This window comes from Trichechus manatus, unplaced genomic scaffold, assembly GCF_000243295.1.
Source record: "Trichechus manatus latirostris isolate Lorelei unplaced genomic scaffold, TriManLat1.0 scaffold00159, whole genome shotgun sequence".
NCBI lineage: Eukaryota > Metazoa > Chordata > Mammalia > Sirenia > Trichechidae > Trichechus > Trichechus manatus.
Genome location: NW_004444095.1, coordinates 999,877 through 1,025,938, shown reverse-complemented (window position 1 = coordinate 1,025,938; position 26,062 = coordinate 999,877). Strand labels below are relative to the sequence as shown.

The following is a 26,062-nucleotide window of genomic DNA, read 5'->3' as shown; positions in this document are numbered from 1 at the left end:
TAAAAAGAGTAATTGCCACATTTCCTTTGCGGTAGGTGGCTCATGTGGACGTTAGGGGGACATTTGTAGGAACCAGCTGTGAAAAGCAGGCCTCACTGTGCAACTATTGTTCTTTCTGTTTTAACTTATTACCTTAACTGACATATGCCTCCTTTACTTTCTTATCTTCTCTCTTGCATTCTTTTGCCTTCCTTCCCTTCTCCTGTCCTTGCAGGCCAATAATAAGCCCGAGATCGAAGCAGCCCTCTTTCTAGACTGGATGAGACTGGAGCCCCAGTCCATGGTGTGGCTGCCTGTCCTGCACAGAGTGGCTGCTGCCGAAACTGCCAAGCATCAGGCCAAGTGCAACATCTGCAAGGAGTGTCCAATCATTGGATTCAGGTATTAGGGACTAAAATGCTGTCATTTTTGTTTTGTTTTGTTTGTTTGTTTGTTTCTCACCTTTTTTGCGACTTGATTTTTTTTCTCTTCTGTCCCAGTTGCTGTTAGTTTGTTCTTCTCCAAAGTGGGAGAGAAGGTGATTGGGCTAGCACATCGATCACACCTGTCACTCCCCTGATCACTGGGTTATTTTGGTGGATCTGACTCATTAGGCAGGTGTCCTTTCCACCTTCACTCTTCAGCTCTTCAGAGCCACATTTTTGGTTGAACTGGACTGTCTGTCTGTCTCCACAGAGATATATTTCAAGGGAAATAGATTAACGGTACTTCCTCCTTGAACCAAAGCATTTTTACCATCTCTCCCCTTTTTGATAGTCTTTTCTGTTTACAGAAACTCCCCAAGGATCATTTGTAAAACTAAGAGACAATTCTATTCTGAGAGACCCATCATGGTAGCTCAGTCTCTTACTCATTTTGTGCCACTTTTTCCCCCTTAAGTAGCAAGAATTGTTTCAAGCATCCTAGAACTTACTTTTTATCTGTGAATCTGATTACACTCTTTGCATAGTATCCTAATGAACTTCCAAGGGAATATAAAGTATGCAAGTAAATGAAAGATTCACAAAGCCTCTAAAAATAGAAAATGTGCCTTATAAATTTAAAAGTGAAAGAGATATAAAACATCACAGGTTATTATTCTGATATTCTTAAAATGTCATGGAAAACAATTGGCTCGTGGATCTTTAGCCTTGTGGAGCAGTTTGGGGAGGAGGATATTTTTAAATGAATTAATCTGATTTAACAGCAATCCTAAATCCTAATTCTAAAACGATGATGTATTTAAACATCTGGATCAACATCAAGGTTTCCATAGTGAGGCATAAGCCACAAAGTTGTAAACTAGCTATATAGACTGTACCTGTTCGGAATCCACCTAGCAGCTAAGTAAATATTCTTGTAGTTTTCCTTAGACTTGCTTTAGTATCTTGTTTCTTAATAACTGCTTTGTACCATTTGTGTGCTTTTCATTCATGGAGCTCTTTTACCATTGGTGTTTATTCTTCCATACTTCATGCTGTTTATGAAGAGGTTTTACAAAAACCTTTAGCAGTTTCTAAAGCCTAGATAGACAACAATGAGTAGGGAGTGCTTGCAAAGGATACCGTCTTTCCTTCCTGGTTTGTGGCAGGTAAGAACGATGCCACGGGAGACGGGAGACAGGAGGGAAAGCCGCAGGGGCCTGCATTACATTTCTTACTTTTCTTTTCTCAGCTTCCTTAGCTAGTGGGATTTGTATTCAGGGGAAGAATTTATAAAATAAAAAAGGAGGAGCACACTTTGGAGGATCTAAAAGAGCATTTTCACATTCAGTTCTTTTGCCCTTATCAAATTCAATTATTTTAGGAATCAGCGCTTCTCTTTCCTCCCCGCTCCCCCCTAAATGGTTCGGATCTTTAAAAAAAAAAAAAAGGTAACTTTTTCCCCACATTCTTATATGTGACTTAAGGAATATGTTTATTTGAATTGGCTAAGGTTCTTACCTGAGAGAGCAAAAGGCAGGGAAAGTATGAAGCAAAGAATATAGTATTCTGAAAATGGGAGAAAAGTACCAACTAGTACTTACAGATTATAAATTCTTTCATCTGATCCAAATTTTATCTTTTCTTGAGGCTTCAGTTATCATTTATGAGTAATATGGGGAGGGATTTCTGATCAATCATGTCAGTCAATCATAAAATGTAATGAAAGCAAGCCTCGTGTGAATTGAGAGTTCCTGCTTCATTTTCTTTTGTCCTACTAAATTGCTTTACCTTCATATATTTTTTTGAAAATAATTGCTTCGGAAAATGTTGTACCCGTAATGGGTAGGGAGGCAGGCAATTCATCAAATCTATCCTGGAAGTTCTATCAAATTCTAGTATTTGGTCTTCAAGAGACAAGAAGTTTGCCAGTACTTTCCTACTTAATGTGAAAGAGTTCTGGTGGAGTTGAAATAAGAGCTGAGGTTTTCTCCCTTCCATCCATATGTTTATAGGATAATCTTTCTGCCAAAATGTTTTGATACTATAGGGCAGGCACCAGAGATATCTGGAGGTAGGTAGTTAATCACTTACCTTGTGAGACTAATGAACGTTGCATTCTGTTTCTAAAATTTAGACACTGTGGAAAAAGGTTTATTAAGAGTGTTCTTTGGAATTTAATTTGAAGAAATGCGTATGTGTTTGTTTTTGTTCTTCACCAGGTACAGGAGTCTAAAGCACTTTAATTATGACATCTGCCAAAGCTGCTTTTTTTCTGGTCGAGTTGCAAAAGGCCATAAAATGCACTATCCCATGGTGGAATATTGCACTCCGGTAAGTTAGATTCCTCCTGAGCATGAGATAACTTTTGGTTTTTGTACAATATTGCAGTCGTGTGTAATGCTGTGATTTATGAGTTCCCCAGATGTTCTCCCAGGTATTCCCCAGCTAAAGTGGCTCCTAACTATAAGCTCCAGGATTTACCCTATCCCTGGTACCTAAAGCAGTATCTGGCACACATGGAACATTCTGGATGCTCGACAAATGTTGTTGAATGAATACATAGGTTTTTCTTTTGTTAGCATGGGGAATATGTGGGTTCCCCAAAATTCATAACCCATCAGCATCAGTCAATGTTACTCACCTTTTATCTGTTTTATATACTAACAACAAAGGAGCACTGGTGTCACAGTGTTTAAAGCACTCAGCTGCTAACTGAAAGGTCGGTGGTTCGAACTCACCAGCTGCTCCACAGGAGAAAGATGTGGCATTCTGCTTCTGTAAAGATTTACAGCCTTGGAAACCCTGTGGGGGCAGTTCTCCTCTGTCATATAGGGTTGCTATAAGTTGGAATCGACTCGACGGCAGTGGGTTTTGGCATACTACCAACTAACACTTTTTAAATCTGTTAGTATATGTACTAACACCAACTAATTGCTAGATGTTTACCTTTTCAACTACCCTATATGAAATAGGTATTTTTATTTTTATCCTCTTTTTATAGACAAGGTCTCTGAGGCCTTGAGGTTGAGTCATTTGCCCAAGGTTCTATAATTAAGAGGTGGAGCCCTCTCCTAAGATGTTACTTTAGGAAAATGTTTAGTAGCTAAAAAGAACTTTGAAAGATCACTGGGGGGAAATGGAAAGGGCATGGACTTTGCAGACCGACAGACCTGGGTGTAAATCTTATGTTCTCCAAACTAAAAACTTGCTATTCAAAATATGGCCTGTTGACCAACAGCATTGCCATTCCCTGGGAGCATATTAGAAATGCAGACCCTCAGGCCCCAGCCCCTGACTTTCTGAATCAAAACCTGTGTTTTTAGCAGTTGGTTCCTATGCACATCAAAGTTCGAGAAGCTCTGCACTAGAGCATCCATCATCAGAGTGATACTCAGGTTCTTTGTCTTTCTCCCTTTAATTTCTTTCACATTTCCCCATAGTCAGTAGTGGGGAATGTACCATTCTGTGACTAGAATGATATTTAGTAGGTGAAACATGATATTAATGTGTCCTTAAAAAACAAACATATGAGTTGCTGTCAAGTCGATTCTGACTCATGGCAACCCCACATGTTTCAGAGTAGAGGTGTGTTCCATAGGGTTTTCAATGGCTGTAAGGTGGTGCAACGGTTAAGCACTCAGCTGCTAACTGAAACGTTGTCAGTTTGACCCCTACCCAGCTGCTCTGTAGGAGAGAGATCTGACATCGGCTCCTGTTAAGATTATGGCCTAGAAAACCCTATGGGGCAGTTCTACTCTGTCGCATGGGGTAACTATGAGTCGGAATTGGCTCCATGGCACCCAACAACAACAACAACAATCTTTCAGATGTAGATTCCTGGGACTTTCTTTCGAGGTACCTCTGGGTGGATATGAACCACCAACCTAATGTGGACTAAATAGTTTTTAAAATACCGTGAAGCGTGGCAAAACTTAAGGTCAACTTTTTGACTTTAAGACTTTTCTAAACTACCATTTATTGAGCAGTCTAATAGCTTGTATACTTTATTTATTCATCATAACAATTTGTTGAGCTCTTATTATCCCCATTTTACAGATGATCTGAGTCTTGGAGAGGTAAATAACATGCTCAGGTTAACCCCACTTGGAAATACCAGGCCTGGTTTCAAAGCCCTGTTTGTCTGAATCCAAAGCCTTTGCTCTCAACCCCCGCACTCTCCTTAATTACAAAACAAAGGCAGAACCCTATAGTGGTCATTTGCTTTAGAATTGTACTCTCTTAAACCTGATTTTCCCGTCATTTCCCTTTCAGACTACATCAGGAGAAGATGTTCGTGACTTTGCCAAGGTACTAAAAAACAAATTTCGAACCAAAAGGTATTTTGCGAAGCATCCCCGAATGGGCTACCTGCCAGTGCAGACTGTTTTAGAGGGGGACAACATGGAAACGTGAGTAGTGGCAAAAGCAAAACAGACTCTCATTTGACCGTATATTTGAACTCCTCCCAGCTGAGTACCCCTCTTCACTCCCAGATGCAAACAGTCTCTTCTATTTCTTTCTTCCGATTTACTTTAGCTGAAAGAGAAAAACAAGCTGATGTTCAATTGCCATTTTCCTGTGTCTCTTAAAAATTAACTTTTCCAAAAGTTAAACTTTATTTCATGGGGAGGGGAAAAGAAAAAGCCACGTCACAGCAACTAATGGCCTTACAAGGCTTTTAAGAAATGTGGGACTGTTTACAAATGAGTGATTCCAAGATTTCATTTTGACTTTTCTCCCTTACAAATCAGTAGACGTGTGTCTTTTTGTATCTGGTTGTGTGGTCACATCTAGTCACTTTTTTTTTTTTTCTACTTGAGAGAAAATACAGTCACAGGAAATTCCTTCACAGTAAGTTGTGATGATCTTCATGATCAAACTGATGATGTCTTCCTTCACCTCCCTTAAAGCTTCCCCTCCTTTTTCCAAAACTCTAATGGCAATCACACAACTGTTTGTTTTTCTTATAATTTCTTTTCCACCTTTGTTTGGCTGCTGCTTTCCATGGTTCATACTTAATTGGTTGGTTTTTATTTATTTTGACCTTTCAGTAATTTTTTGGCTGCTGAGTTTTCCTGTGTCTCTCTTCACCATCTCATTTTTTGTTTTGCAGTCCTGTTACTCTGATCAACTTCTGGCCAGTAGATTCTGCGTGAGTACTTTTGCTGAAGGGTGCTGCTACCACCAACACATTTGCTCGCTTGATTTTTTTTTAAATTTTTGTTCTGCTTGTTTATTTTGTCTTAAAAACATATTAATTTCTCTCCCTTCATTTCAGTTTTTTTTTTTTTTTCTTTTTTTTTCTTCCCTTGATAAGACTTTGAGAGTGTCATCTACCCGAGATCAGGAGAATCAGAGTGGGGTTTTCGGGTCGGCCGCCTGGTGAAATGCTAACCAGCAGAAATCCTGGCCTGAGTTCAAATGAAAATCAAAAAGTTATTGGGTTTTGGGTTGTATTCCTGGAAGACATATTTATGTATTTCTTTAAGTGTAAGCAGGAAAGAGCCTCCTGATTACATAACAACATTCTGTAGCCATATAGCTTGAGATTCAATGTTTTAGGACCTTCAAGAGGATGATGGTTATTCTTCAGGGCCTGTTATAAGTGGACTATTTAAGATTAGCAGAATTTGCTTTATAGTATGATGTTGAGTTTGGTTGGATAATTTCAGTGAGGCATGTGGACTTTTTATCAGGTTATGCTATGCTGTTTGACTAATCTTTATATGCATGGGTTTCTAAATTTGAGACTAAACCCACTTTGCTCTCCTCTCGAAACTAAATATTCGAACTCATAAATAGCTATACATTTATCCTGGGAGGAAAGTGTACTGTAGTCTTTGTTATTACTATTGGTGTGTATTAGTAATACTAATATTAGATACTAAGAGATAATTGATTTATCTCAGAGTTTTATAATGTTAGAAAACTTGCTTTGGGGCCTGTGATTTGTATATTACAAAGCATGCATGTTTTAAAATTATATTTTGTGGAGTTTCTATAAGAAGTTTTTGGGTATTTCAATATATACTTTTAAAAAGTATTTGTGTAAAGTCAGATGGCTCTATTAAATATAAGGGGAAATATCCTATTTGGAAGACGGGCTTATGTAAGAATTAACTTTTATTTTAATTGAGTCTTTTTTATTGTTCCACTATGTAATTTAATTTAAACTAGATTTTTTTTTAATCCTGTAGTGATAAATGCAAACTATTAATAGAGGCTTATCTTAAGTCATTATTGGCCTAAAGGAAGTGAAAGGCTTCCCTTTCTATTTTAAAAACTGCATTATTGTGCCCCTTAATTCTAAGGAATGCTAGCTGTAAGCAGTGAACTATCTGATTTCTTTAAGCAACTTGGAGAGTTATTTAGACTTAATTATGTTCCTTGCCTGTTGGTAATTGTTTACCCTAACCCAGGTAGTCTATTTGTTTATAAAAGTTAGAACCTTTCATAAATTAGAAATGTTAAAAATTGATACCCTGAAATCCTCAGCTTGATTGGATCCTGATACGCAAATGGATTTTGTCTGTGTTGGAGTAAGTTCTAAACAGTCAAGACATCCAAAAGACAAATATGCTAAAGAACAATTGTTAAAAATGCAGGGTTAGAGGTAGCACCAAAATAATAAGCAAAGAATAATAATTTCTTAAAAGGAAAGATGAAAAGATCATGTTATTTTACATATATGTTCATGAGAAAAAATCATGACAATCATTTTAAAGTAATTAACTTATTTTACGTAGAGGATGGTTGTCCTTCTTAAACTTGGAAGCATTTAAGATTAAAAACATCCTTTATTAAAATTTCTTCTCTAACAACTGAAACATACCTCCATTTTGCCTTTTTATGGAAAATTTGCTGGATTATTCAGAAAGAGTGGGAAGTTCTAATTTTGAGGGAGTAACAAACTCAGCAGACTCAGTCCATGTTTTCTTTAATACCAGTGGTGTTATTAAAGTCTTTATTCATAGAGTTGTAAATAATGTATATAATATCTTATAAAGCAATCCTATTCAGGCAGAAGAACCAGGTCCTAAGGTATTTTATTTTGCAATAATTCTATCCGATGCTAAATCCTATAACGATGACAGCGTTTAATCCATTTAATATGGATCACAGAAACTGAAAGTTTACTGGGATACAGATATTTTGTATTTCCTTAGACAAAACCCTTATTTGCCTGTAACTGTTTGTCGTATTTTAAACTAAATCTAACATAAGCTTTTTATATTGTTTGCACATAGGTGAGGCAGTCAAACAGTATTCTTTGAGCTATTCTGTTTTGAATTCTAAATGGATGAAACTTAGTACCGAAATTTTCACAAAAGAGAAAATGGTGGGGGTAGGGGGGTGGAATTGGCCCAGTGGTTATTAACCATAATAGGAAGTAATCCTTCTGGGTATATAATTTTGTATTTAAGAAGTGGAAAGGAGGAGCAGTGTCTTTACTTTGCCTTGGAAAAGTGTTTTAGAAGGTTTTGCATGTAGTTTTATTTCTGGACTAAGTCGTTTTGTACTTTTACTAATTCTTGGTTTTTACGATTCTTCTCTGACTGGTGCTCCCTTCAGGCTCGTTTTCTGGTTTAATAAGTGCCTTCCTTAGAGTATATTCTTTTAGATTTCTGCTTATTATAAGTTCTTGTGCTTATACATGCTGTGATAGGTGCTGTGTGCATTAATAAGCAAAATAACATGGCATTATCCTCAATGCTAAGAATTAAAGCTCTGTATAAGATTTTCTGTATATGATTTTCTTAAAGTGTTTTGGATTTACATGTCTACTTTTCTTGGTGTAGTTAAGCTCCAAAATCTCAGGTTTTCTTTCTTTTATACACTACCAGGGTAGCAACTATTATAAGGGAAAACACTACTAATATATTTTCCTTCATAAGCTTTTAGCTTATAAAATACGTATATAATTGAAAGACTGTGGTCTGTTCCAGAAGAAAGGGCTGAGAAGCCAAATAAATAATCCAAGTACTAAGTCATCTTGACCTGAAGTAAAGCTTTCAAAACAAACTTTAGCATTTTTCTTAATACTGGACTATCCAGGATTTTAGGATATTAGCAGATTAGCTCTTCAAAACTATAGTGAAGATTCACATGGAAAACTTTGGGTCTGGCTATGAAATTGGGTAGTCATTGTTTTGTTTCCTCAAGACAATATAAACATTTTTGTGATTCATTCCAAATTTCATTAGGGTACCACTTGACCTAGCAGACATATGTTTTCATAAATAAGACTTTTATCTCTCAGGGAAGATGGCCAGGTCCCTAGTTATTTGCTGTAGTGTGTTGTAATCATCTTATGATAGTGTATCTTCGTTAAGAAATATGAATTTCTGGTACATTTTCTATTTAAGCCTGGCTAAAAGTATCTGCAGTTTTCCCTTTTTTAACTAAGAAAAAAATAAACATATTCTTCTTAGTGTCATGACCAATTTCTTGAATGTTGCTTGGACGTTGGGTTAAACCAAAGTCCTCACTGAATAGATTACTGTTGAGTTTTGGATCCATGCCTTTACCTGAGGGTGTTCTGTGTCAGGAGAGAAACAGAAGAGACCTTTTATCCTACTGCAATTAAAACAAAAAGCACAAGCTCAATCTGGTTTTCTAAACAGATTTTTTTTTCTAAGTTTCATCCAGAAGATAGTATAAAAACTTCAAGGATAATTAATATCACATTTGAAAGGTTGAAAAAAGTATTAACACTACCAAAATTCTAGCCAGTGGAGCCAAAAAAAGTAGAGCTTTATACCCATAAAGCACACAGTCTATTCGTGCTAATTTTCTCCTCTTCTCTTCCCCTCTATATGTTAATACGTAGCCTCCCTAATAAGAAATAGTTTAGATATAGTTGATAGTCTATTAATTTAACCATTCTTTTTTAAAATATCACAGTATAATCTCTAGGGTCCTTCTGTTTTATTGTATGAAGTAGTAGTATGGTCCTACTGCTAAACTGGTGGATTTATTCCTTCTTTACAAAATTGCACAGACCAAGTCATCTTGATTCACAGAATCTTAAGAAGTCATGGGCTGTAGTGGCCTCTCAGGAACTAAAATTATTGACTGTAAATGTACTAGGCAAATGTATAGTTTCCATTCAGTAAGAAGGTGGCTAATAAATGGCACAGGTATAAACTGTTAAACCTTTTAAACCACATAGTGTTAACACAACTTGAGAACTATAGGATACAAGAAATGATAAGGTAGGAGAACAAAATGCTACCTAGAGAGTTTCTCCTCTAACCTTTTCTATAATCAAAACTTCCCAGGAAAGTTTTTGGTCTTTCTTTATGGTTTTTGAGAAAAGCCAAAATATGAGAAATCACCTCTAAAACCTGGAGTTAAAATACTTGGGGATATCTATGATACAGGAGCAACTAAATGTGTACATTATCCATAGAATTAGAGTAAAAGCATTCTAGGCCGTGTATATAATGAAACTGTGTGGTGTTTTTTTTTTTTTTTTTTTCTCCATTAATGGATGGTATCTGTGACTAATCACATTTTCTGCCTTATAGGCCTGCCTCGTCCCCTCAGCTTTCACACGATGATACTCATTCACGCATTGAACATTATGCTAGCAGGTATGAGACTAGTTGAATGCCAGGCAAATATTGATTGAAATAACTAACCAAGGAAAGCTATAATAATTTTAAACAAATCTTTTCTTTCTTCCCCAATCTTGTCTGATTTTCACTAATCAACTTGCCCACTAATGTGCATGCCATTCCATTGCATGCTGTTCTTGGACACCAACAAGAGAATTAGTCCAGAGCAATCTTTCCTAACCCTGACCTTTAAGCATTTCTGGTAGCCTTGGTATGTTTTGTATACTGAGCACGTTTAATAAATTGACTTAGAAATCTCCTAACCTTCTTAGAAAATTGCTAGGCCAGACATTAATATGTGACGAAATGATACTATATTATGTGGACAATATGAAAGCATCGGCTTTCTATTTGTGTGTTTATTTTATATACTATGCTGTGAAGAACAGAATAATTAATTTTCCAAATACTTGGAACTTTCTGTCCGACTTTCTTTGTGTTTGAGATAATTTTTTTTTTACCTAAAAATTGAATTACTAATGGTATAATATCTTATGTTTGTTAAATAAATCTGTAAGAGTTTGGTTAACTTTTTTTTTTCTTTGTAAAAACACTGTTGTTTTCTGAGGTGGAGGAGGTTTTTAAAGGTAAAAATTGGTGGCAGAATGATAAGCGAGCTTACTGTAAATCCATCTTTTATCAGTATTCTAACTGCTGAGCATGTTTATCAACCGTGGATAGCATTAAATAGCTATATAAGTCTGTCGTCAGCGGAAAGCATTAATTGTCTTTCAGACAAGGAATAGTGCAAGGCAAGGAGTGCATGTGTTGTTAGGGAAGCTTTTCATAGGAAAACAAAGGCCTGTTCTCAGTGAAAGGAAGATCGATCTGTGAAAAAATAAAATAAAATACAACTTCCCTTAGAATCTATAGCATCAGTGTAAAGTTGCTAACTAGCTCTGGTCTACATACACTGCCTCAAATGGTTAGGCCAACACACACATCCTTTAGTTTGAAGGATTCCTTTCTCCTCTTGACGTGATTTATCCTTTAGCTTTCAGGAATGTTCGATTAGGTCTTGAATAGATTCTAAGAAGTCACATAAGTTTTAATGAGCTTTTACGTTTTTTATCAGGCTAGCAGAAATGGAAAACAGCAATGGATCTTATCTAAATGATAGCATCTCTCCTAATGAGAGCATGTAAGTATCCCATCTCTTTTTACAAAATGTTCCTGACGATGAAATTGCTTTGAGGGACTTAGAGGTAGGGTAGAGCAGGATATAGGAATTAGCAGTGTATTCATTTGATCTTTCTAGGAGCCATTCCTTTACTTTTTTTTAACTCTTCACAGCCTGGCACGGAATGAGCTCATCCAAATTCTGGCTATTAGTGTTCTGGAGTAGCAAAAGTAGTTTGCCTTATTCAAGCTTATTTAAAACCATATTATCATAAAGTACAGAGTCCCAAATACTTAAATTACATTAAATGCTTGTTTTTTTGACCAAACCTACCAGATATTTAAGGGGATTCAATATTGTTTTTAAAGTGATGCCTAAGTAGAATTTTCTCCACTCGTGGGAGTGGAAATGTAATCTTAGTGTAGTTGCATTGCTCTTCCAATATGGTAGATTAGTTGGTCACTTTCCTTCAGCCTTCAGAGATCCAGCTTAGTTGATTTTTGTGATTTAGCATTTTCAGGAGGCAAATAAAGAGGCAATCTTGTGAAGGGTTTCAGAGGAGAGAGGATAGATTCAGGTCACCGTTTGTTAGTGTGATAATAAGCCAGCCCTGTCAAACTTTAAGAAAGGTGATAGAGTGGTGTTAAAAGTGGCGGAGAACACAACTATGGCAGAGACACAGAGGCTTCATTATAGAGCAGAGGAATATTGCCATGAACCAAGTAAACGCTGACCAGAGCCTGAGATGAAGGGAGCAAACTAAGAAGCTAATATGAAGGAAAGAGTAAGGATTGGCCAACTAAATAGATAATGTAGAAGAAATCTAGTCAAACTATAATAGTGTTTTTAGTTTGATAAGTTATGGTTACCACTTCGTCATAGAGAATCTAAATCTAGGCAAAGGGAAGAATGGTCCATTTATCATATGTAGTTGGTATGGCAACCCAGAATCACACTAAGATAAGAAAAGGACCTTCATAAGGATTGGGCTGAGGGGAAATAGTATCAAAGAGGCATTTATGTATAACTAGTTACTGAAGACCTGAGAATAAATCATCTCACTGACACATAAAGGCGATCAAGGTAATAATAAAGAATTAAGTCAACATTCAGTCATATTTATATGACTTAGTTACTCAAAGCAAAACAAAACAAAACAACCTTTTCCCCAACATATCTGTGCTGCATTCTCTTTCTTAGCTATGGGAAAAAGTATTAATGCTACTGATAAATAAAATGCTTTGACAGGAAAATATGTAGCTGAAAAATCAACGAAATGTAAATGACTTAAATGATTTGCTTCTTTGGGTCACTGATTTTGATATTAGATGCCCTAGCACATTCAAACTAATTCAGGTGGTATCTATATAACGATAGCTGCCATACATTGACTGCCTAAGAGAACAATGACAGCAGTTTAATTACAGCTATGTGCTATGATTAAACATGAGAAATTCTAGCAATAAAATTCCAGAATTTGGGAAGAGAGAATAAATTAAGTAGGCGGCATAACTGCTTTTGTTTTATTTTTTAAAAGAAATTTAGCTTCCGCTCATTCTGAGGACATAGAACCCATTTAGACTCACATTTGGATGGTAAATCATGATTTTTTAAGGGACAGTGGAGGAATGGGGAAGTGGTTTGGTAGATAGGTTGACTTCATGTAAATGTTTGTTTTTAAAACATAATAATTATTTTTAGTCAACTTTTCATTTCGTAACTATTTAGATAGCTTGATGGACCAAAATAATTTAAATCAGGATGCTTTTTTCCCTAATTTTTTTTCCCCAATTTAGAAGACATGGAGATAAGAAAAGGAAATTAAGTGGGTGTGGGGAGGGAACTATTCTAATATTATCTTAATGATACTTAACCAGAGCCAAGGACTTTTAGCCTCCCATTAAGAACAGAATGAAGTTCTTATACCTTGGAGGTAAGCAGACTTTTCAGGAGCTTGGAAAAACACATTTAGAAAATATTTTTCCCATGTATTGGAGAATTCCTAGTTTCCAGGAAAAGTTGCAGCTGCTTTCCAAAATATAATCATTTTGCCTTTTTCCCCCCAAGATTAGTCCTTATAGCTAGGGTCTGAAGACTGAGTTGTTTGGTCTTCTTTTAACCAGTCACCTTAATTTTTTTTCTTCTATTTTTTTTTGTTTGCTTTTCTATCTAAACAATAATTGGATGAAACAACAATTTAACTACAGTTTAATTATTGCTACCTTCCTGCCCCTGTGACTTTTAAAAGTTAAAACTGACTTACTGAAGTAAAACTTTTTGGTTACATTTTTTGGTTACAATTTACTCTTATTTTAAGGGCTGCAGTTTTTTCCTAGTCAATATCAACAATAGCGTGGGTTAGTGGACAGATTATCTTGACATGCTTGATAGCAAAAGCATTGCACAGCCGTTATTGTGTTTTTTAATATTTATTAACCATTGATTAAACTGTCAACATAGAGTCCCAGCATTTCTGTAATTCTGCCTTTCCTTTACCCATGTAAATAGGCCAAGCAAATTCAATTGATAATTTGAGCAAGAAACACTTTGAATTGTCACCGATAGGGTGGTAGACCACAACCTTAACAGTATCAAAATGTCTTTAGAAGCAGGAAAAAGGGTCTAATTAATTGTTAAGAGCAAATCAATGTCTTTATTTTTAAATACACACCCAAGTCCCTGACCCCCAAAGCAAAATAAGGGGGGGCGGAAAAAACCAAAACCTTTGATTTTATTTTCCAGAGATGATGAACATTTGTTAATCCAGCATTACTGCCAAAGTTTGAACCAGGACTCCCCCCTGAGCCAGCCTCGTAGTCCTGCCCAGATCTTGATTTCCTTAGAGAGTGAGGAAAGAGGGGAGCTAGAGAGAATCCTAGCAGATCTTGAGGAAGAAAACAGGTGAGTTTTCTTTCTAGCTTTGTCATTGGTATGCAGAGCGCATACACTTGCACACATAGAAAAGTGCCAGGAATCTTCACTTAGAGTCATGTTATGTCTAATTGTTTTCTAAAAATACTCTGTTTAGCTCCATTTACAGATTCACTTTTCTTTTTGTTTTCGAAAAGAAGAAAATAAATGCAGTAGTGTAATTAAGAACTCATATTTTAGGTGTGAAAGCAGCCAATGCTGATGGTGGTATTTGATTTGTTGCATGTGTTTAAGAGGTTTTGATTTTATATTTGAGAATAGAGTTTAAGAAAAACACAGGTCATTTAATTTTATGATGATATGATTTATATATGCTTTTGGCCATATTATCTACCTCAAAACATTTAAGAAAGTAGGTTCATTGGCTTGATCATATTTGGGAACGAATTATTTCATCTTAGTTTTCATCATCAAACACAGAAATCATCACTTATGCTCACTATCATAGCAGATTTATGAGACAATTCCAGTTGTCAAACAGCATCTGCAAAAGATGTCCACGTAAAAATAACAGAAGTTGTAGAAGAAGTAAAAGGCTAAAGAAAATTCATAATTACTGCAGACAGGACAAAGATGTAAAAACCTGGAATATTGTATGGTTTCAGGATAATAAAAATCATAGGACTTTTACTTTTTTTCTTTATATATATATTTAGAACAAATCTTACTACACAGGCCATTGGTTTAATTTTCTGAGTATGTTATGGAATGACATGACTCAAATAGGACTTTTACTTTTGTATTACATTTATTATATCACAGGCCCCTTGGTTAAGAAAGCTTTTACAAATGATCATCTCTAACTCACAGTGTGCCTTCTTCAGACAAATGCCACCAGGCAAGTCTTTAAGGGAGCAGTTGCTCAGATTTTTGAGACTTGAGTACTTTTCATCTCTTCAGTTTAGCCCAAGGCACCAAGACCTCTCTCTCTCAATCTAGGCAGCACAGTATGTCTGTGGCCAGTGCCCTCAGGGAGTATGTCACCTCAAGATGAAAAAGCACACTGCCATTCATCCATTGCTTCCTGCTGCTACTGCCTGCTCCTAGTCCTTAATACCTCTGCCGTGGATTATCGCCATACCTCCTTATCTGGTTGGCTTCCCTTTAGTCTCTTTCCCACTGCGCCAATAAACCCTCAGTACTGACTGTAGTTATGCATCTTTCCAGAACCAAGACCCATCATGGCATTCTTCCTTCATTTGATTTCTGCATCTATAAAAAAAAATCCAGCTGCTCAGCTGGGCATTCAAAAAAGCCTTCCACAATTTTCTCTTGTCCTGCTGTTTCAACTTCATCTTCTTCTGTACTCCCTGTGCTCCGGCCACATTGTTGTAGCTAGTATTTTCTAATACATCCTACTCTCATGCACTTTCTGGACCAAGCTCAAGCTTGCTTCTTGGCCTAGCTGCTAACCCTCAACCTCCGACATATCCGACAAAGGAGTCCTGTCCATCCTTCATGGCCCTGCTCCAAATAACCTTCCCCACAGAACCGTCCTAGTCCCTGCATTTGGAAGCAGTCTGTCTTTTCCGTATAGTCCCAGAACACTTCCGACCTTTCTCAGAGAACTCCTTGGCAGTTGGCCTTTTTATTGGTTATTACCAATGCCTCCCTCTCACTAGATGGTGAGAGCACTGTGTCTTAATCATCTTCATGTCCCCTGTAGTAACCTATCACACTGTGAATGTTTAGCGGGTACTCAGGAAACGTTTGGTGAAGACTTAAGAATACAGTGAGGATATCACGTGAGTACCATCCAGGAAGGAATATTGAACATTCTGTTGGTTTTAATAATAACTTTATATCTGGCCTTATTTATAAGACTGTTTGGCAATGAAGATCATGGTTGATAAAACATTTCCCTCCACTTTATTGGAAATCAGCATGAGTAGTTATTTATGCTAAGTCTTCAATTATTATAGTGGTCAAAATCAAATAGGAAGAAAAAGTCGAGACTGACATTGTAAATAGACTTGGATGTTATTTGGAGTAAAAATGTTTTTGTAGTATTGTATAGTGTTTTTGCCATTTTGTCAATATATCTTTTCAGCTCATTGGTAAGAGTTCTGCCTTTTTGTTGTTAGCACACTTTCCCTCCACACCATGGCATCCAGGCCAGAGAGTACTGTTAACTATCATTTATATTTCATTTTGTCATTTTCAGAGCACTTCAATGTATTTTAGGTCACTTAGTCTTCCTGAAAGGAGCCATGGTGGTGTAATGGCTAAGCTCTCAGCTGCCAACTGAAAGGTCAGTGGTTTGAACCCACCAGCCACTCCACGGGAGAAGGATGTGGCAGTCCACTTCCATAAAGATTACAGCCTTGGAAACTCTACAGTTCTACTCTGTCCTATTGGCAGTTCTACTCTGTCCTGTTGGGTTGCTATGAGTCAGAATCGACTCTATGGCAACAGGTTTGGAATCTTCCTAAAAGCTCCATAAAAACGAGTTTGTTTCCTTTCTATAGATGAGGAAACTCAGGTTCATAGGGGTTCAAATGGCTTGTCCCAGATTTCACAGTCAGCCAGTGGCTGAACCAAGTTCAAATCCAAGTTTTCTAACTCAAAATAGGAACTCTACCTTGGACCAGAGAATGACAAAGAGTCCTTCTATGTAAATGTGATTTACATAGACTCTTGGTACATTCCCTAAAGTGCATTTTAACTGGAGAAAATGGTTTTAAGGAGTACATGTCCCTGCATAAACCATTTTATCTACTTGTGGTACAGTGATATCCATATTACTCTAAAAGATATCCAAGGCCATTCCCCAAGAATAGGATGGTTTGTTTTCTGAAAGAAAGAAAAAAATTAATCCAGGGCTGCTGAGAGCTCCAAAATGAGGAATCTAGAGTTGATGCAAGTCTTCCTGTCGGTTATTTTGACCTTTTGTCACATTTTTGCCTCCTACCAAATTCCAAAGAAATATCTCTACGGAACTCCCCTCCTGAAAACAGCCTGTCTAGTTCCCTTTGCTCTGTCCCCTCCTGTTTTCTTGTAATTCCACTCAAGCAGCTTCTGAGCCCTATCTTTGTCTGTGTGACCTTTGAATTCAGTATTGCTAAGGAGCCTTTAATTTGCTATTTCCTGTCCTTCTTCTGAGATAACCCAGGAAGTCATTACAAGTCCCCCTCTTCTGTCTGCCAAGCTGGCTGTATTTCCCAAATCAAAATTGGGCTATGTAGTCTGACAGATACAAGCATACTTTGGGATAAAATGGGAAAGAATATTTAAAATTGAGATTGTCCCAAGTCTTCAGATGTTTAATTACTATATCTATGTATATTTTATGTTCCTTTATTCTGTAACTGTGACTTACCTCTAAATGACAGTTAACAAAAGAGAAAAACTTGGATACCCCCCATTTTTGACTAGATATGTTACTGATTTCTGTCAATTGTTCTTATTCATGACACCTGTCCACATCCCTTGGAAAACAATGAGTAATATAGAAGCATCTCAGAGATGTCTTATCTCTGTCTTTAGAATTCCATTTTTCCCAATTGTTGCACCTATATAGCATTCAGTAAATATTTATTGGATAATTTAACAAGTAAATGAATTCAGACATAACTGAATTAAACTGTGGCCCACATGCATGCTCTTTTGTCCAAAATTCTTTTAAAACCCCAATTTCATAAAGAAAAGCCTTTCAGATGCTTTTCTTCTGCTCACTTTTCAAATACTTCCATTTTTCAGACTTCCTTCATTAACACCAAGCATTGCTTTGTCATGAAGTTAGAATGTTAAAAGCCCATTTTCCAAATCCCAGGCCCTGTGTGTCTCCCCCGCTGACACGCCTGTTGGCCATTCTCTGATTCTTGGTTTATGCCACGAAGATAAGGCTAAAGCACTAAGCAAAAACTAAACTTGACTCAAAATTGTCCTAATGGTGTCACTCATAAATTTGGGCAAATAGTAACATTAGTAAGATACACAATCTTTAATGTTTCAATTCTGCATGCTACCCCTCCCTAATTGCCACAGGGTTTTGGGATCCACCTTTATTTGGTGAAAGCGAGGTGGATGTTGGGACTTTCCCCCATTGTATATTTTTGATCATTGCAGACTCATACAGCGACTCAACGTGCTTTTGTTGTATTTTTTTCCGGCATAGATTATAACCTGCTATCTCCTGACTTAAATCTTCAGTGTCCAAATCCCGACATACTCTTCTCTGCACTGTCTAAATGAACTAAGACTTGCCCTGAAATTCAAGATATGATCTTGGTAACGAAAAGGTAGCCTTTTTGAGAGACAGAGTTGTGTTTTCATTCTGCTACCCGCATACAAATTGATTGGATTGTTCGTAAATCTAAAAGGAGGGTAAATACTAACCTGATTCACTATGAAGTCTAAAGTTAACTGAAGTTGATAGTAGATGTTGTATGACTACAGGATCCTCTGTGGATTCTTGAAACTATTCAGTTCCTTTCATATGTCTTGTTGGGCTACCAGACATCATGCAGCTTAAATTTGAGTTTCCCGTGCTCCTTTCCTTTCATCCAACAGTTAGGCAAGATTATTAATGTTATACTCAAAGAAATTCTAGATTGATTACTTATATCACTGAATTAGCTGGACATCACGGTCCTGTTGCTTTTACCTTGTAATTGACGAGATGACTTCAGGCCCTGGTCTAATATTTGGTTTCCACAGGCTCAGGAGGACATCTTTATTCAATGCTCCTACATTAGGTCTTTGTGTGAGTCTCAACTGATAGTGAGAAGGTAGCCAAGATGAAGGGAAACAGAAGGAAGGGGGGGCAGGAGTGGGCATTCTGAGCAGAGGGAGGAGCATAAACAAAGGTGTCAGGATAAGGAGTAGCAGAGTATGTTTGGGAAACTGCCAACAGTTGTGTTACTTTTGTAACAAGGTGAGGAATGAAAGGCAATGAGGCTGGACAGGTCGCGAAAGGCCTGGTTGGGAAGCACTTGGTGCCATGCTGAAGAGTTTATTCCTACTCAAGGGTGTAAGCCAGGGGTGATGTTCTGTGGTAGGTGATGTGTGTGGAGAACAATACTGGAAGAAGGAAATCAAATTAGGAGGTAGCACTGAAATCCAGGAAGGAGATGATTAGGGTCTAAAGTAAAGTAATAGAAATAAGGAAGATGGATGGGTTTAAGTGATATTTCAGGGGAGGAGTAGGCTGGATATAGAGAGGGAAAGGATAATTCCCTGGTCTGGTTGGGTTCATGGCAAGGTGATGGTTTGCAGCTGGACTGACAATTCAGGCGAGGTAGCAGCAGGTCCATTCCTTAATTCAATGGTACTTGTCGAGGTCCTCAAGGGTCGAATAACTGGAAGATGATGAATAATGGGGCGTGGGAGAGGTTAAGTTTGAGATCCTGGTGAGATATCCATGTGTAAATGTCTAACAGTCAGTAGTTGGTGAGAAATATAACTTTAAAGCTTGCAGGAGAGGTGTGGGCTAGGGATATTAGATTTCTGAGTCATTAGTTCACAGGTGGTAGTTGAAATTATGAGGGTGAATATTTCTATCCAGGGAGTGTGTAGCAGAAGGAAAACACTGAGCCTGACAGAACTCTGGAAGATATGAACATTGAAATGTTTTCTTTTAATTATTTTTATTTATGAATAGGTAATACATGCATATTATACAAAACCCAAAGGGTTCAAAAAAGTATATAAAGAAAAGTGAGTCTTTCCCCAACGTTGTCTCCTGGCTGTGGTGTTCCCAGCTCTGCAGGCAACCACCATTATTGGTTTCCGGTGTATCCTTCCAAAGATACTCTTTCCATATGCAAATATTTGCAAATATATTTGTGATTGTTGGGATTATTTCATACAAATAGTTGTGTAGTATTCACTCTCATCTTCTCTTTTTACTTAAAAATCATAATTACTTTCCACATGCTAGAGGAATATGCCAGAATAAGAGGGGAGGAGAACATAGGAATGACTGACAGGAGCACTTTCCAAGAGGAGGGAGGGGGGTCAAGGGCACAGCAGGAGGTACGGCCCTGAATGGGAGAAGGACCGCCTCTGAAGGCAATGAAGATGTGGTAGGTGGGAACTTTCGGTGAGGAAAGGGGTAGGGCGGATGATGGAATGAATTCTAAAACATCTAATAGACGTCATTGGAATTTAGTAGATACCAATTCTCACAGCGGTTCTACACGCTTTGTTTTTTGTTTTTGTTTTGTTTTTTTATGTTGAGTGAGGAAAAGATTATGACATGAAAAATTTAATGAACTAGCCCTTCATGTCACTTGGCAATATGGGCCCCAAAACATAGAGCTGCAGAGCTTTTTTTTTTTTTTTCCTTTGGATAAAGGGAAATAGTTTACCACATAAGTCAGACAGTCAAGATCTTTTATAACAAGGATGAGGAGAAGCTGAAGGGCATGTACACAGCCTTTAAAGATCTGAGAGTCAGGTCAACTGCCTCAGCCCTACTTAGGGAGAGAGGACTGGTACATGGGGCAGGGGGTCACTGTGATTCAAAGGCTTAGTTTCTAACTGACAAACCCAATTAACTAAGTTTCCTTTGGGTTTACTCAGTGAATTAAGTCTAAGAGAACTGATTCATGCTCTCCAGTTCACGGGAATAGATGGATAACCTAGAAAAACTATTTCTCCCTTTATCCCGATGTCCTCTCTTTTGAACTGCCTTGTTGTAGTGAATGTATGAAGGTTTCTTAAACCTTTTGGAGAACAGCGTGGGGTTTAACTACAAATACTAAATCTACTAAAATGGAGAATATATGGATTTTAGAGACTAGAATTGTCACTCCATTCCAGGGCCCCATATGTCTTAGAATTGGATATCTTAGAAATCAAAATAAAAATCAATTTGTTACCTGGTGAGCTTAGAATCTCGACATAAGAAATGGGATGGTTGTGAGGACTGTTTCTTTCATACTAAAAAAAACTGAAGTACCCTCTGGTGAATAGAATATTCATGTCTTACGGGTACAGCTGGGGAAAAGCTGACATTCTTATAATCCATTTCCCACAGAGACCCTCGTTCTCCTTTTGGTGTTTTATTACTGGACCATCCAGCTACAGTAGGATTGATTGTGGTCATAGCTTTCTTTAGTTATATCCCAGGCCTGAGGATGTAATTCCATTCCATTCGGCAGATAGTTACTGAATGCTTGATGTGTTTTTAAAGCTGTCGGGACTGGGACTGCAAAGATGAGTAAACCTTGGTTCTTGCCCTCATGGAGCTCACAATTGAATAAAAGACATTAAAATATAAACAACTAACTGTAACTAATTACAGTTATTTAGTTATAATGATACCTAATTATAACAAATGGCTGAGGGGGCACAGAGGTGAATGTTCATTCTATCTGAGGGATTAGAGAGACCTTCACAAAAAGAACTGAAGGTTGAAGACTGAATAGGAGTTTTCTAGGCTGAGAGAGAGGAAAAAGTTGAGTTTGCCAGACTGATAGAGCAATGAGTAGAGTTGTGTGGCCAGATCATGGAATGAGTTAAATGCGAGTAGTGACTGGAATGGTAGGTTGACGCCACTGTTTGAAAGACTTTATATATCATACTTAGGAGTCTGGACTTTATCCTACAGGCAGGTAAACAATGAAGGTTTTTTGAGGAGGGGAAGATTGAGAAAAGTAATTGTAAAGAGGAAGCTGAAGCCATAGAGATTGGTAGAAGGATAGTGGAGCCGTTCATTGACAGATGGTCAGGTTCTGAACTAAGACTGTCTTAGTGGAATGAAGAAGGGCTGGAGAAATTGGAAGGTCACTGAATGAATGAGGCCCGGGGAGAAGGGAGAGGGAGGGATTGAGTGATATGAAATTTTTTAATTGGAGGACTGGAAAATGATGATTAAAGAAACAAACAAATACCAACATAGTGTACTCAGGAAAAGCTACTGATTTGAAAAGGGTCAGTTAATGGAGAGAAAGAACGACATATTGAACATACTAAGTTCTAATTTGCCCAAAGACATTCAGGTAGAAATTTCCTATATTTATTTTATATATTTACTTTCCAAAAAGGATTTTGGGGGAGAAAAAAAGCCATAGCAATAAGATTCCCACAGTATAAATGGTAAATCAGTTAATATAGTAGAGATTAGCGTAGTAGATATACCTGAGCTTCAAATTTGGCCAAGCTTCCTTGCCATCAGGGGGTAAGAGGAAACATAATAATTCTGTTAATGTTGGATGAAAGAAGCATGCAACTTCCTAAGGAAGCGCCACAGTTTTTCTGGCTCTGCATCATAATAATAATAACAACAAAAATAATAGCTGACCGTTGAGGACTTGATATGGACAAGAACTGTTCTGAGTACATGTAAGAGTTTATTTAATCCTTACAACAACTCTATGAAGGAGAGGCTGTTTCCTGAATGAGAACTCTGTAATACAGAGTATGAAGGACACTTCATATAGCTAGCGTGGAATGGGGCCTGCATTCAAACTAAGGCAGTCCTGAACTCTTAACCACTGTCACATTTAATATGTGATCTATTGGCTAGTGTCCTTATCAACATTTTTATAACAAAGACCAAAGGAAATTTTATGTGGCTGTCTCTAGTGGCCTTTGATAATTGTGGAAAGCTTAACATTAAAGACCAAAGAAATTATGACAGTTCTCCAAGGATAAAGGTCAGTGTTGCCCAAAATGCGTTCTGCAGAATACCTCTGAGATACTAAAAAAAAAAAATGATTCCAAGAACAGATAAGCTTTGGAATTACTCTCTACTGGAAAGTCAGAATTGCATTAGCATTTACATTGAGGAGTCTAAAAGTAAAGAACCCTGATTAACTTTGTTTAACCCAATGTTGCTCATACTTACGTGAGTGACCTCAAGCCCAATTGTAATATTCTGTGGAACAGACTTTGGTGAAGAAATTCAGCACTGTACTAATGTACATACATGCATTCCAGGGGCAAAGCAATCCAGATACAAAATTTAGGGTATCTGGAAGAGTAGATGGATGGCATGTCCCTAAGACATTCTTGACATATCTTTTTTTGGTTAGAACAGTGACAACAGGATAGCCTCCAATTTAAGATTATACCCTCTGAGGGCCTGGAGATTGGCCTTCTATCATGCTAACTTATATCAAGTTTATCAACTTTGAAAACCAGGCAAGTGGATAGCACAGTTGACTTTCTGCTATAGTGGTTGACAAGCCTAGCCATTGCCTTTCCAGGGACATCAGAGGAAGTAGCTAGAAGAGGTGCCTGAAAATAAAGCCTGGATTTTTATTACAAAGTAACTTTTGATTTGCTCTGGTAGTTAAGCAGTTGTCCTATAGAACCCAAAGGCCAGAATGATGTGGCCTGGAAAATTCAGAGGTGGGTATTAAATCATCTCCCATGACTATGGAAAATTATTTGTTTTTTTTTTATGGATTAGCTCATTGAGCAACCTGGCTTTCCAACCAAACCACTAACAGAAATTTCCACCAATAACTTGATAAAAGTAACTTTCTATATGGAGTTCTTAATTGTTAATCAGTTGAATTTTGGAGGATGTCTACCAAAGGCAGCCATTTTTGCTTCTATCACAATTACTGTTGAATCTTTCTAAGTAGTTAGATGCAAAGTCTAATTGTTCCTTGAGGCCACTCCTGGATTGTGATATAAAAATATATCACCAACACATGGGAAGCTACTTCTCTCTCTTTATCTTACGGTAGGAGTACAGGTGTGACATTCATCGCAAAGTAAAATTAGGTATAAATTAAAAAAACAGATAGCTAGTATATGGTGCTGTGTAATGCTACTTGATGAGGCTGATCCCTTTTCTGGCACTGAAATTTTAAAGAATTTAGGAAGTTCCAGTTCCCAGAGCCCATGGCTAATGGAGACATTTAGGAGACTGTTGGAAAGACAGGTCTGGAGTTTAGAAGAGAAGTTCAGATTGAAAAGTAATGGGTTTTGGAGGGGTCCTGGTTTTAGAGGAGATAGAAGTCTGAGGAGAGGATATGGTCCTTCTAGGAACAGAGTATATATAGAAAGAAGACCAAGAACCTCCTGGCATACTTGATTGAGGTAGGGCATGCCTGATTCCTCACCAGCAGCCCAGTTAGAAATGGTTTCTTGGTGTGTATTACTTATGTAGATGGATGGCTTCTTTAGATGGCTGAACATCCATTTTCTTTTTCTGTTTTTACTCTCTCAGTAATTAAAAGTTCACCGTTTGCTGTATCTTCAAATTCTGGGTTACCTTATGGTACCACTTGATCTGCTAACTACAGGTTGTAAATAAATCTATGTGATCCTCTTCCTAGAATTTCCTAGTAACTAAAAGTGATTATTTCAAAGGTAAAATTATCTGTATTTTTTAGCATTATCAGTGTGCATAATTCTAAGCATTGTTGTAAGGTTTGTTACCATAGTGGAACTAAATAATATCCCATGCATTAGTATGTGAGCCCCTCAAGGGTAAGGGACAGTGTCTTATACATCTTTATCTCCGCACTGCTGGATGAGTAAATATGTGTTGAATAAATGAATGGATGAATACCCTTTGGACTTTCCATACGTCTTGATGGGATATTTTTTGTTAATTTTCAACTGTCTTTCTTGTTTTTCTCATTTCCTGTCTTATTGTTCTTTTGCCAGATCCCTTAATATACCTGTTCAGGTTGTGATACCATTTTCCATTAGAGTGAAAACATCTAAGTTACTTAAGTTAACCCAGACTTGGGCTTATTTTCAGACCTTTTTTTTTTTTTAAGTTGTCATCTAAAAATATTGAGAAGTGTCTGCATAGATAATTCTGCAGGCATGTACATACCATTTTTCTTTAATATGCATGGACTAAAGCTTGATTCCTTTGGAGAAAGAGAATTAGAAGATCATTGTCTTCACTGGGGAAATACCTTTTGTGCTGTGAGAAATAGAATTTTGACTCTGGGTATTTTTTTTATAACAGTTTTATTGAGATATAATTCACATACTATACAATTCATCCATTTCAGGTGTACAATTCAGTGGTTTTTAGTATAGTCACAAAGTTGTGCGATCATCATCATCACCATCCGTTTTAGAACATTTTCATCACCCCAAAAAGAAACCCCATACCCATTAGCAGTCACTCCCTATTTCTCCCTCAGACCCCAAGCCCTAGACAACCACTAATCTCTACTTTCTGTCTCTATGGATTTGCCTATTCTGGATATTTCATATAAAGCAGACAACATGTGGCCTTTTGTGTCTGGCTTCTTTCACTTAGCATAATGTTTTTAAGGTTCATCCACACTGTAGCATGTATTAGAAATTCATTCATTTTTATGACTGAGTAATATTCCTTTGTTTGGATATATCACATTTTGTTTATCCATTCTTCAGTTGATGGACATTTGGGTTGTTTCCACTTACTGGCTATTATGAATAATACTTCTATGAAAATTCATGTACAAATACTAGGACGTATTTTAAAGAAATAATTTTGTAATTTCAGTCATTGTAATAGAAGAGACCGTAGGATCAGATATGGCAACAGTGTACAGCGGTGCATATCAGGAAGTGAAAAATAGGCCATCAAGATGAATTTATTGGGAGAACTTAAGGCAGAGTCTAACTACACATGAGGGACACAAGATGGGACACACAAAGCTTAGAATTATGTTTCTCCTAGGGGCTGTTATGTCTTGAAGTTTGATATTTTGCTGTATTTATCTGAAAATTGAGACGCACTTTCCCAACGGCACTATCCGTGGAGACTAGACTTTTCCACATCTAAAACGTCTCCAATCCTTGTTTTCCTTTTGAATGGTAAAAACTAGCCACTGTCATTTTTGTCTTAGCTTTTTGTGTATCTGCCTTATTTCCAGATACAGTGGTTAGAATTCCTTATGAATTCTTCTCTTCTTGTGTTGAACTTTTGAATAAGTGAAAAAATATCTCAGTCATTAAAGTTAAAGAAACTAAAGCCAATTAGTATTGGGTTCTGTCTCTTGGAATTCAAGCAAGATATAGATTGATGTGTCAAGGGCATATCCAGAAAATAGAGTGCATCTAGATACATTAACCCT

At 37.2% G+C, this 26,062-nt stretch overlaps 1 protein-coding gene across 1 annotated transcript in view; it reads left to right on the top strand.

The window, feature by feature from the left end:
• DMD (dystrophin) overlaps positions 1 to 26,062 on the top strand; it is a 2,372,918-nt gene that overhangs the window by 2,314,075 nt on the left and 32,781 nt on the right. The window contains exons 68-74 of the mRNA XM_004386236.2: positions 215 to 381; positions 2,624 to 2,735; positions 4,677 to 4,813; positions 5,518 to 5,556; positions 9,935 to 10,000; positions 11,100 to 11,165; positions 13,887 to 14,045. Of these exons, the coding sequence (XP_004386293.1) occupies positions 215 to 381; positions 2,624 to 2,735; positions 4,677 to 4,813; positions 5,518 to 5,556; positions 9,935 to 10,000; positions 11,100 to 11,165; positions 13,887 to 14,045 (746 nt within the window). The remainder of the gene's footprint in view (positions 1 to 214; positions 382 to 2,623; positions 2,736 to 4,676; positions 4,814 to 5,517; positions 5,557 to 9,934; positions 10,001 to 11,099; positions 11,166 to 13,886; positions 14,046 to 26,062) is intronic.